We start from the raw sequence: 13,568 nt of genomic DNA, 5'->3' as shown, positions 1-13,568 counted from the left end.
TCCAGTGGAGTTTCACAGACTTCAGACTGCACGTCAAGCTGCATTCAAGCTGTTCTGGCAGCTCATGATCGCCCAGTTGAGACACTTTTGATTAATTTGGCACCTCATCTGTATTTAACACGCAGTGATGCTTTTACATGAGGACTGCCCATTGAATCCCAGTCAAAACTGAGCCGGCCGCAAAATAGTCTGTAAATATTACTCAGCAGGTTTTTTACTGCAGGACTAAAGAGGTCTGCAGGGGGGAAAAATGGAGAATGTCTTTCATTTTTAGTCCCCTTTTTAGATTTCCTTTGATATCAGACATGACAGCCCCCCCCCCCCCCCCCAAAAAAAAAAAAAAAAAAAACACAGACGGGAGGAGGGGAGGAGACAGACAGACGCAAATGCCGAGACAAAAATGTGAGAAATCCTGCTGAAGATTCGCTAAATACGGTCCCGAGACCGACCCTGCTCTCGCATGACAGATCACCTTTAGCGTGTTTATCTCCCAGGAACACACGGCAGCCGGTGCGAGCGCAGATCTGAGCTGATGTCGAGCAGCCAGAGGCGCACAGGCGTTATGATTCCTCTGTGGTCATGCATGTAGAAAACAGAGGGAGTGAATCTGAGGCAGCCTTATCAGCGCTAACCATGTGTGCGCAGTGGGCAGCGCGATGGAGCTGCATCCTCGCGGCCGTCGAGGAAAGCAAAGAAAAAAAACAACAACAAAAAACAACAAACAGGCAGAACTGTGTTGCATCTGTCGCCACACCCATCACATGAAGCCAGACGCGGCGCGGTAGCACGGAAAGAAGGAGCGTTTATGTCGGTGACAGCGACATGACAACAGCCGAGGGCTACGGGTGAGCGACAGATGAGTCACATCCACCCGCGTCCCCCCAGTTTTTCACCGCACATACAGGCAACCTGCACGGATAGCTGGACGCTGCCAACACTGACATGATGAATAGTGCAAAAAAAAAAAAACAAAAAACAAAAAACAAAAAAAAACAAGAAACAAAAAAGGCTGCGTGGATGAATGGATGATGGGCGGTGATGGTGCACGTGGGGCCAGTTTTAGGAGAGGTATTTAAAGATGTGGACACGTCTCTCTGTCAGTGCGCATGATACTGCGGTTCCACTACTATGGCACGCTCCAACTCACCTTGAATCGGCGCACGGCCGCTCTCCTGTCATTCGGGTGCGGGGCCGTACGGAGAACCAATACACGCCCCAAAGCCTCAATCAGCAGCCAATCCGATGACAGAAGAGGCGGACCTGTGGCTGCATTCTCACACTTGGTTTCACTATGCGCTCGTAAAACGGCTCCGTCTACTACAAACGCGGCGGTGCAGGTGCTCTGTCTCTTCGGGAGAGGATGCGGATGGAAGGACGGGGGAGGGAAGGGATGAAGGGAAACGCCACGAGGAAAGAAAATAGGATAATGAAAAGGGGCTTTTGCTAAGAGACCGTGAGGTGCAAGGTCGAATATGAGAGATTGGTTGAACGGGGCACTTTGTGTGGTAATAGCTGGTCGGCAATAGTACTATGATTTGGTATGTGGCCACTCTGATAGCAAGTGTATTCAGCACCAGAGGAACGGCCGCTCAAGGTGAGTTGAAGTGCAATATATCTTGTGCCGCACATAGCATATGATTCCCGCTGTCTGCGTGTGCGCTCGGTGCTGCTTCTTGTAATCGCATGACATTTTTTTTTTTTTTTTTTTTTTTTGGACGTTAGGTCATACGAACTGTGGGGCTATTGCACTCTAACAAATGGCTTCATATCTCTTATGTCACGTGAAAGTTGAGCCCTGGTTAAATCGCATCTGGGGAAACACCAATTGTCTTGAAATGGCCTGGCCCACATGCATGATATGTGAGACGGGATCATTCACACGTCTGTGGTACAAACGCTGCTGTCCAGAATGACTGACCATGGCAAAGATGGCTTGATTGATGTGGCTGTGTGGGGTTCGGCCTGTATTGTGATATCCACGAGGCTCATTTGTGTGATTAAAACAACGAGCAATTTGGAAATAACGTCCCCGATGCTGAGGGGGGGATATGTGTGCATTGTATCATAGCAAGCAGTCCCATTTGAGTTCTCCAGAGAGGGGTGTGACCGTCTCAGCCCTCAAGATGGAAAAGTAACTAAATAATGCATTGCATGTCAGATAAAATGCACTCTTGGATTGATAGAGCCCATTGCTGCATGCTTGGGATTCATATGCCGAATTTCACATTGCACATGGAGACGGTCACTGTGCTGTGTGTGATTCGCTGAGCGCACACAGGCTGCAAGGCTCCCCGCCTGCTGATCTAAGCCTTCAATCTTGGAATAAAAAAAAAAAAAAAAAAAAAAAAAATGCACAACATCCCTTTTGTTCGGATTTTTCCTCAGTAGTCTGTATTGACCCATGTACTTACTTAACCTTGCTTTTCCACTGGTGTCCAGATGAGGGAGACATGTGCCAGGCTGTCGCTTGGTAACTGATCCCAATGACCCCACATACCCAGTCAAAACTGGTCTGCTCACAGGTCTGGCTCCTCCTGTGATGACAGCCAGCTCCAAGCCAAGCAAAATGCAAAAACTTCCTCTCATTATGCAGGGAAACACGTCTGATTTAGGAACAGGGAACCTCTCACGGGTGTGATTGTTTAAGGCAGGAATTCTCCATTTTATGGAGGCATAGATGTGGCTTAATAATGTCGACTCAGAGGTGTTGTCTGGTATCGGCACTGCACTGACGGTGATTTACTTTTGAATAGGCTTCCAGGCTGCACCGGAGAGTCACAAATCACAACGTAGTCTGCTAGTAATTACAAATGAGAGCTGGTCTACTTCTTCTGTTACAGTGTCCCAGAATGTAGTGTCTGGACCCAGTCTGGTGCTACAGAGAAATGCATGTTAACACCAACCGTGTCTCATTTTTCACCCCCCTTTTGCTAATGATAAGGACAACACACCCTTCTGTCTTCAGAGTTTCATGTTTTTTGACAAAAATTGCCATTTTAATGTCTTAAATGCATAGTTATATACATTAATTGCTGCATAATTCATTGACAGTCAGAGTTAAGATGTGTGCCAGGTACCAAGTAATGAATATACACCAGAATAGAAGTCACAGTATGTAAAATATGAGCATTTTTTTTTTTCTTTTTTTTAACGGTGAACCTCTGCATTTTGGGAAATAAGCTAATTCGGTTTCTTGCTACTCGAAGCTACAACAAGCAAGCTGTCTTAGCTTAGCACAAAGATGGGAAACGGGGGAAACCTAGCCTGGCTCTGTCCCAATTTGCGTAAATCAACCCAGCAGCATCTTCATAGCTCACAAATTAACACATTTGTTTAATCCACACAAAATGGGAGTGCACAAACAAAAATGTTTTGTTTTACGGGGTCTTACGATGGTGTCTTGGTTGACTTTCTAGGCCAATAAACTGTGTTCTTTCACTCATTAAACAAGCAAAATATTACATGCTAATCAGTACGCTCAACAGTGGTAGGTGTTTGTGCTAAGCTAAGCTAACTGGCCCCAGGCTCCACCTTCATAGTTACAGACATGAGACTGGTATCAGTCTTTACTGTCAGCAAGAACATGAATGCATATATATCCCAAAATGTCGAATTATTGCTTTAAGTCATGGTACCATAAATCTTGATACACCTGCTCTGTGATAGCAAGCTGCAGACCACATGGTTTCCTGCTGCAAGCCAAAGGCTGGTGATATGCATGTCAGCTGTTTCAGCACTTACACTTTCCACTGAGAGCCAGTATGATCCCATCCTGTTGGATTGGATATCATACTAATAAAATGATGGGCCACACCCCACCCTTCTCTGCCAATTAGAAAATACTATATCAAAGAAAGTTTGATGGGTTGTCCATTGTCAGATCTGGAGGTAATAGCACTGATAACATGATTTCATTTTTTTTTTCCATTGCCTCATGCATGAGAGATTCTGGTCAGATATCGAGGTGCCATTCAACATAAATCAAAAGAGATGCTGGCTGATAACTTCCTTCAAAATGTACAGAAGAGATGAGTCTGCAGCGTGGGCAAGACATGTTTGACTTTCCCTGCAGACAATTTCAGAAATGCTTAAATTTCCTGAAACATTTCATGTATAATAATTAGTCTTGCCAGTATTTTGTCACAATTCAATAAGCATAAAATTCCACATTAGGGAGATATTAGGACTATATTTGGATAAAGTGACAGGGTAACATTTTTACTGAAATAAGACATCACATTATTGTAATTTCAACTTACACACTCAGATAATACATCTTGAGCTGCTCTGAAAGTTAGGAACTGCAACATCTTGGAAATTAGTAAAATATCATAATAGAATACTTCCTTATAGTACACAGTCCTGCTTAAGCTGTAAATGTACATATTAACACCCAGGATAGAAGACCAGCAGATGTTGTTAGCTCTTACATGATTTGATGCAGGCCTTATTCTGCCCATCCAAACACCTGGTTACCATAAAGGTGGTGTCATCTGCAAACAGGGTGAGTTTGAAAATGTGAGTGTAAGCACATTAATGAATGTACAAGGAGCAACATACAGTTAAATATTGACAATTTTGATAGTTGAGTCATTATTTAAGTAATTTAGCAAATTAATATATCAAACATTGTTGGTCACAGCCTGTCAAATGTGGGGATTCACTTGCTCTTTCTCTGTTTCATGGCATTATGAATTAATTACATTTGTGTCTGTTGAACTGGAAAAAAAGAGGAAACTTTAAGCTGTCAGTTTTGACTGCAGCTGTCATGGCCGTTATACGAAGTATAACTATCCACAGGAACTGTCCACTGACACTTGCATTGTTATACTGAGTTGTCTGACAAGTAGAGTCCCAGATGCATGAGATGTTTTCATCTTTAAGGGAAATTGGAAACCTAAGTGGATCAAGTTTAACTGGGATTATTCGTGGCTGGCAGGATGAAGCTGAAAGTGGAAGGTGAAGTCAGTGGACAGAATCCAGACATACAAGCCAAGGGTGTCCAGATTTTCACACAGATCATCATCTGTGTTGACAGATTTGCCTGATAAAGACGGCTGAAGCAGCGGATCGTATCAAAAGATGCGCTGAAAGGTTTGCGTGGTGATTGGCCTTTTGTGCAGATGTCCGTGTTTGGTGCACGAATGGCTAAAGAATTCACATTACGTTCTTTCCTCACAGGAGGCTTAGTATGAGCAGCATGTTAGGAGAGCAGCAGCTTCCAGTGCTCCTTCTGAGGATGCATTCAGGCACAGTGTTAAGTGTGGGTCACCTGTATTTTGACAGAGCCCAATGCAAAATCACTGTAGTTATGCTTGTAAAGTGGAAGAAAATAGACCCAAAGTGTAAAACCATGCTTCAGGTCACAGTTATGCACAAATGTAGTGCAGGTAAAATGCATTTTGAAACATAGACACACCTCTGGGGCTTTTTTGCTGCTCGTGCATCAGAGGTAAAAACATTGCTACAGTATGCACAGGGTTATCAGCACATCGTGAGACAGATACAAGGTAAGCCCCCGAGTTCATTTTGTGAATCCAATGTTTTTGCACTATTGGACAAAATGCAGTGTCAGCTGGCACGGTGTTACATTGGCCAATCCAATACAGACAGGCGCACATTACTGGAGGGAAGTTTTCAATGGTTGTAAGACCCCGTCCTCATAGTATTATAAACCACTGTGCGTTGTTTTGGCATCTGATAAGCCTTCAACTCATGCATCTGTTACTCAAACCAGCCTTCCTGGAGCTCGTTTCTGAAACAATACGCCCCCACCAACGCAGCAAATTGCATTTTTTAAACACAAAGCTGTTTTCAGTCTAAACGTGTGGTTAACAGCCTTGTTCCCTGCACCCGACAAGTTCGCCTGCACCTTGTCAACAATCTCATGAATTTGGCAGTCTTCTTATTCTTGGCGCGCGCTGGAAGTGTTGGGTTTTGCACTGAGCTGTTGTATTAGCCTGTGGATTACAGAATGAATTAAACTTTATAAAAAGTGGAAAACAAGTTGCAACTTTTGAGAGTGAATATTAATTAGAAAAAAATGAATCCAGTCAATCACAAACTTTCAAGATTATAGAAAGCCGATGCAGTCCACAGCTTTCTGAAATAATAATTCGTTGTACATGCAGAACAAGAAACCTAATGACAGAAACGCCTCAGAAAATGTAGTTAGATCAGTGGAGTCGATGGATCACCGGTTTCAAATGTTTACCTCGTGCTGTCGGTCTCCTTTTACAACCATTTAACCGCATCAGTCAGTGATTTACACAGAATAGCTCAGGTATGAGCAATCAGTCACAGTAAATGGACGGTCAAAGAAGATTTCTTGTGCCAAGTGCCCATTGGGGAGGCAACATATGGTCGGGGAGACTCGAGGTTAGTTCAACAAAGTCAACGGTGACTTGGCAACCAATCAAGGTGATGCAAGAGGGACGCTGATGGCAATACAGAAGTAATTAAATGTCATTGGCAAGTGTCGGGGAGTGGTGTATTTGAAGGACTATTTTCAGCTTGACTTGCTGATGGCAGACTGACTCTCCTCTCAGGTCCTGTGCTGGGACTTGGTGTTTCTTAAGCGTTTGTTGAACTGGCTTTGGGCCAGATGGTATCCATCTGTAATTCCCTTCTTGTGAGCCTCCTTCTTGATGTTTCGCATGGATCTGGAGCTCCCTTGTGAACCGTGGCTTGGCACACTTGTTCTTGTCGCTGGGTTTCTTCTGAAGGCGCGCTTCTTCAAAGATGGCGATATATAGCAGCAGACAGTATTTTGTGAAGGTGTCAAAACTGCCACTCACATATCTGAGGCCTCCCAGTACTGCCGAGGCAGCGTCTGAAAGCCCTCCTACTGTGTCTGGAGTCCAGCATCAGATGGTGGTTCAGAGAGAATGGGCTGTCTTCAGTTTTTGTCTGGATGTTGGAACTGTCTGGGACATTGTGTGAGGCTGATTTCCAGTGAGATGGTGGAGGAAATGTTTTGACAGCAGTGTTTTAATTTGTCTAACATCTGCAGTGTTTTCAAAAGTTTTAATGATATGAGAAAGGGACACGTTTGTCCTCCTTAAAACATCTGCCTCAAGGCAACTCACTGATGCTTCATGTTATGACTGCTTTTCTGTAATTGTCAAGTCACACACTCCTCATAAGACTGCAACAATTGAATGGAAATGTTTGTTTTCATGAAAGATCTTCTCTTTGTAAAGAGCATTTTGCTGATTGATGTCAGTAAATTCAATTTCAGTTCATGTCAAGTTGTTTGGCCTTCAGCATCTATAAGAATCAAAGCCCTCTTGAACCTGAAGAGCTCTCGCAGGCCCGGGCAGTGCTGCCGTGTTTACAGCGTGGTGATGGGCACTAAGTGATGCAGAGCCACAGGGTTGCAGAGGTTGGGTCAGTTCTGTTTATAAGCAGTCAATGCTGCAAATGAATACAGGAAAACATAGTCCTTGAAGAATGCAGTTGGTTGTAACTTCATTCCTGATTTGTCATGTTTATGGATTTGACATTCATTAAATATATGTTTTCTTATGTATATCATAATGTCAACACATCACACAACTCCATGCTGGAAGGAGCCCCTGATGAGGGCAAGACAGCCGAAAAGATGGAAAAGTTGTGTTTTCATTTTTGGTGTGCACCTCGCTCTGTGTGTGTGTGTGTGTGTGTGTGTGTGTGTGTGTGTGTGTGTGTGTGTGTGCCTGCTTGTGGAATGAAGAGCAGATGAGATGCCATGTTTATAAAACACTAACAGTTCTGCAGTGCATCAGATGCACAAAGCAGCGTAAACTACCAATGAAGTTTTTGTACACTGCTGAGTACCTTATGTCAACACTACTGCAGTAACAAGACAAATAAGTACATGTTGCTCTTTGTAGTTCATGATCTTTTGTATGACGCACAACGTATTTTCTGTGCTGACTAATGCAGTGAATGGATTAATATCAGGTAGTAGTGGATGGTAGCACCCCTGAACTGTGTGTGACGCAGGTCTGCTGCAAGTAATCCTTTACTTAAGTAAAAGTAGTTATACCACAATGTAAAAATACAACCACTACAAGTAAAAGTCCTGCATTAAAAATGCTGCTTCAGTTTATTAGCTGCAGAATATATCTAAAGTATTAAAAGTAGAAGTACTCATGCAATCAGAGTGACATTATGTATATTTTACATTATTTGATTAATATTACTGAGGCATGAACATGTGAGCACCATTTTACTGTTGCAAGTAGTCGAGGTGGAGCTAATTTTAACTACATTATTTACTGTCATTTCTGTAGAAATGATCATGTTTTATGAACTGATGTAGATTAATGTTTAATCTGAAATGGACCAGTGGCTGTCACTTAAATGTAGTGGAGTAAAAACTACTGAAATATAGTAGAGTGGCACTATTGAGTAGCATACTCAAGTAAAGTACATGTACCTCATTTCTTGCATAAATGTATTTAGCCACTTTCTACTCGAAATATCCCAAAATACCCCAAAATAAAAGGTGGAGATCTGAAGCAGGTCTGTGTTGCTGGTGGATGACGGCGCTCAGCAGCTCAAAGCTCTCATCAGCTCATGCAAAACATCACAAACTGCATTCAATAAAACCCTAATTTAACCTCCTGTTTCCTCAGAGCATCAATATACCGTCCTCACACAGATGTCATTATTGATCTTCATTTTTTTGGCAGCATTGTGTCATTTCTCTTCTCGCCTTTCCAGTTTTCTTAAGTATGTTTATTTAAATTTGCTCGACTGATGCTTTAACTCGCCTGCCAAGCCGTCCTGAAACGATTCGGCCCAGCCAGTTCATCATTTTCCTGCAGACAAACGGTGCGACTTCATCTCTCTTATTCACATTTTTCACTGCCGCACTTTCTCGCTCTCACTCATAAGAGTAAAGCTTAGTAATGAGCTTAGCAAAGGGCCTGTGCTCAAGCTGTGGACGGCAGACTCTCAGCACTGGGCATGTGCCAGCTCTTTCTGGTGATGCCCCCTCCCTTCCTCCCCTCGCCTCCCTCAGCCAGTCCGGTCCCAGCGGAGTCTCCTTGCTAACAAAGCCTGCAGCATTCTGGGAAAGCCAGTTTTTCAGATCATGTGGTTCTGGTTGGATGGGCTGCTCTCCCAGCCACTAGATCATCATCTCTCTGAGAGCATGCAGCGCTGCTTATAATAATAGAAGTGAAATATGATATTGTGTTGATGTTACACTTACCGCAGGTCCAGTTATACGAGCTGTGCCGTAAAGTCTATCTGTCTTATCACACGGCTGAAGAGAATAAATATCTGCAGACCTGCGATTGATCAGGCAGTCGACCGATAAATGAACTTAATGATTAGATGGAGAATTGTAGTGATTTAAACTGGGAGAAAAAACAGTAGTCAGTGGTTCACTGTGATGTGATTCAGGTTATATAGTGCCATTCACTGAGGTCATGACTCAGACTGTGAAGTTTTCTTTGAAAGTTTTATACTTTACAGTTCAGCATTCATGGCCTGTCTGTGAGTCACGCTGAGAATTTGACTTGGAATAAATCTGAGCGAAATGTGGCTTTTTTTAATATTCATTTTCTCCCCACTGAATGATAGAAAGTCTGGTGTGCATCAGTCACACTTTCAGTACGTTGAACTTATTTCACATAATTGTACTTTTATCCCGTTGCCAATGTGACATTTGTATTAGGCGACATGCTCGTAGATAAAAAAAGAAAAATGTCGTTATTCCAGTTCTTAAACCTGCAAAATATTAGAAATAAAATGATAAATTACAAACGGCACATCTCCACATCATGCGCCCGCCCCACAGGGTGTATTCCTTCCTCACAAGGGAAGATAAACTTTCTCTTGAACTTCCAGAAGATCGTCTTGCGTCTCACAACAACCTACTGTGGGACCTCTCTGCAAATAATGGCTGTTGTTTCTCAGAAGCAAAGGTGGAAGAGGTGTAATGTTGTTACACCGCCCTAAAAGGTGTTAGGGAGGAGGATGGATGGATGGTTTGTCCGTGCAAACTGTGTGACCTCCACACTGGAGACTGTGGTTTGTCTCCTACCAGCAGTCAACATGAGTTTCTTTTATCCATGAAGTTCATCTCCTGAATCTCAACCAGCTGAACAAACCTCAGCCTCAGGGACACACAGTATGTCTCATATATCACATGCTTATCAAAATGGCATGTTTTTAACATTTAGATAAGAGGATTTAAAATAGATGTAGATAAGTCTTTAATGAGCCCCAGGAGGGAAATTCAGGTGTTGAAGCAACACAAGGACAGAAATAAATGTGGATATATGGCAACAGTAACAAAAAAAAAAACAAGTATGGGATTTAAAATATAAGGTGAAATGTAGTAATATAGCATAGCATGATAAATAGTGCAGTAGATAGCAGAGAATATGAAATATGATGTAGTATAGTATGAGTATAGTGTATTCAAATCATATATAGTATTTTATAATATATTTAGTCCTCAGTGTGGTTGGATGCTGTGGGGGAGTCGAGTCATTGATTGAGAAACGATCTGATCAGAGTCAATAAAACTGGATGTGTTGTAGTGGATTCTGATCAGGAGAAGCCACTGACTCCTCCTGATTATCTCAGGCCTGGGAGTTGCAGATAAGGATCTCTTATCAGTTCGACTGTGCCGGACCGGACAGATAATATCGAGACACTTCATTAAAGGAGGCGCGGCGGACTGTTCTTCGTGAGGATGGTCATGTCTTTGAATCTGCTCGGTGGATCATTAATTGTTCCTTGCAGTGAGTCTGGATGAAGGCCCTCCAGGTTGATGGAGGTTTGTCTGTTTGAAAAATGGCTAATGAGCCGTCAGACTGTACTGAGCTTCCTTCACTCTCACCCAATCAGACTGCTGCTGAAACAGGGAATCTGCCTTTTCAGATGATTGTGGACTACTTTTAATCCCTGTTTTAGACTGATCCACATCTACAGTTTGTGTGAATAGAAATAAATATGTACAGATGCTCTGGACCGTACAACTCATTAAAAGTGGACATTTTTCACAAATTTCCGAACTTTTATAGACAAAATGAGTACTAGAACATATAGCTGTAGTTTGTAGTTTCTATGACTTTTTTGCAGTACATGCAGCATTTATGTACATTGTACCACAGTTTCATGCATGATGGGACTGTAAAAACATTTATATGGTAATATGGCGACCAAATAATGACTTTGTAGCATCTAATTCTGCTTTTATTTGCCAAATGGTAAAAAACACAATTTGAGTGTTATTTAGATTTTTATTGTTAGTTGCATTAACTTTATAAAGTTTCCTTCAAAAGTGTTAGAAAGTGCTTAAAACGAAGCAAAACAGTGTTTCAAAGAGAAAAAAGAAATGACGCTAATGCTGCTAATGCTAATGGGTTAAGACAAAATGAAATTAACTATATAATAATGCACTTTTTTAAACATGCATACAGTAACTGCAGAAGTTGATGTCATCACGTTATACCCCATCATGTTATACTGACATATTGCAGTATTCATAAGGCTCATACTATTTTTGTCTTTCCTCTAAACACTATTAGGCTTAGACTGAATCCATCTTTAATCAGGAACCCATTTCCTGCATTTGAAAGGAACCTTTCACTCCTAAATATGTCCTGTCTTTCCTCTATTGAGGGGAAACACATACATGCATCTGCCAGAGAAGCTCTTCTTTCCAGAGATAAGAGTTGAATCCACACTGAGCTCACTCGCGTCGCTCTGAGCTGCGGTTCGAGTGTTTATGTACGAGAGTCGTACAGTAGAAAGGGGAAATGAGCAAACGGGAATTATATGGGAGCGGATCCGCTGATCGGTGTGTGGAGCTGATGTCGTTCTGTGGACGTCTGAGCAGAGCGCGTATAGGAGCTCTGTGATGCTTTGAATTGTTCTCTCACACTGTTGCGTATGATTTATTGATGCTGAATAAACACAGTCCCATAACCAGCTGTAATTAGACAAGCCACACGAAAGCACTAATATGAGCTGTTAGCGGCAATACGCCTCTTTGTGTAATTAATTTAAAACACCTCGGCTAAAGCAGTTATAACTCATCTAAAAAATGACTGACTCATGGCTGGACTGAGGAAATTCTGAGCTTTACAGCTCCTGCCAAAGATGCCCTGTAATGTGCACCTCTGGCAGTGCAGTGCAGTGCCCAGCAATGTTGGTTCGCCCTTTATGCCTTTGGCAAGCCAAGCCCATTTCACACACCCCTCTCTCTCTCTCCTCGCTGGGTGTTCGAGCAGGTGTCAGCACATCCGTTGCATCCCTGACTGAGCATTGCTTGTCTGAGGAGGGAACTTTGCCATTAAAGAGGGCTAAATAATGAAGAGACCAAATCTATCTTCCATTGTTCCGGTGCAAAAGTTAACTTAGGGACAGTGAGGTCGTTGTCTGCTGAATACGGCCTTGTGTGTGGCAGCCTATTCGTCGGACTGAGAGATACCTTTTTAAAGCATGAAATGTAAAATATGTGGAATAATAAATGGAATCTGGCACATTAATAATTGGAGATGTGAGATGGAGGACAGGACCTCTCGAGGTCTAGTGAAGCCAGCAGGTGGCTGGTGGAACATGGTGGAAGAAGAAGTGACAGAGAAGAAATGGAAATAACAGAAATTCACCTGGAGAGGAGGAAAAGCAGAAAGTCAGAGAGAAAAGATCAGAGTGAAACTTCCCCAGAGCTTCATCATATGAGTGAAACAATCCCTCACAGATCATTTCTGGAACAAAACCTGCAGAACAATGTGGGTTTTAGGCTTCAGGACTCTCCAAAGGGTCCGAGTGCGACCCCGAGCAGATCAACCTTATACTGTGTACTTGTGTGACCTCTGCCTGGGCCCCCCAGTGCTGTTTCTCTTGCCATTATACCTATAGATTTTTTTTTAGGTTTTATCATGCTTCCTTCATTTTGAATGTACACATTATGGGATTATGGGACATTATGTGTTGCTTGTAAGCCTTTTTCCTTTGTCTGTTTCTGTGTATTTTATGTCTTTACCTTTGTCTGTGTTCACATATTCGCGCTTTGCACCATTGAGATATATATACAGTACATATATATATACACACACAACCAAAAACAGCATGGAACACATCCTAACAACTGAGCCACCGTGATTATCCGTCATCTAGGTTTCTAATTTTGTACACAGGGTCTTAAACTGGAGTTAGTCAGTAAAAAATGGTGTTACCGCTCTTCTCTTTCATTACTGCTGATCAGATGCAGAAGCCAAATCTAGCAGGTTGGTAAATGCAACTAGAAACCAAACTAGGACCATCCTAAAACTGCTGAGGTGTTAGATTACATTAGAATGATGAAGAACCAGGTGAATCTCGTATCCTGCATATGATCAAAAGCAGGACGCTCGTGCTCACTGTCTGAATTTCTCTTCTGTTTTCAGACAGTTTCTCTTCTATCGTACTTTACCTTGTGCGTATTTGAATTTCACAGACTTGAACTAACACACAGACATGTACAGATACACACAGGCATATCCCCAACACCACCACACACACAGGCAGGCCATTCTCTGATGTGACCTTCAGCACATGCAGGCTGGCATTCAATTACC

General features: G+C 42.5%; 1 protein-coding gene across 4 annotated transcripts in view; it reads left to right on the top strand.

Moving 5' to 3' along the window:
• Window positions 1–1,288: 1,288 nt before the first annotated feature.
• Window positions 1,289–13,568, top strand: part of igsf9ba (immunoglobulin superfamily, member 9Ba) — a 68,100-nt gene continuing 55,820 nt past the window's right edge. For all 4 annotated transcript variants that reach the window (XR_013077403.1, XR_013077402.1, XM_076735397.1 and 1 more), the window contains exon 1: window positions 1,289–1,594. Coding sequence is in view for 2 of the 4 variants with exons in the window: in XM_076735397.1 (XP_076591512.1) it covers window positions 1,531–1,594 (64 nt within the window). In the remaining 2 variants the exon portion in view is untranslated. The remainder of the gene's footprint in view (window positions 1,595–13,568) is intronic.

The sequence above is a fragment of the Chaetodon auriga genome, chromosome 7 (assembly GCF_051107435.1).
Source record: "Chaetodon auriga isolate fChaAug3 chromosome 7, fChaAug3.hap1, whole genome shotgun sequence".
Lineage (NCBI taxonomy): Eukaryota > Metazoa > Chordata > Actinopteri > Chaetodontiformes > Chaetodontidae > Chaetodon > Chaetodon auriga.
The sequence above is the reverse complement of the archived record's forward strand: the minus strand, read 5'-3'. Positions and strand labels throughout refer to the sequence as shown.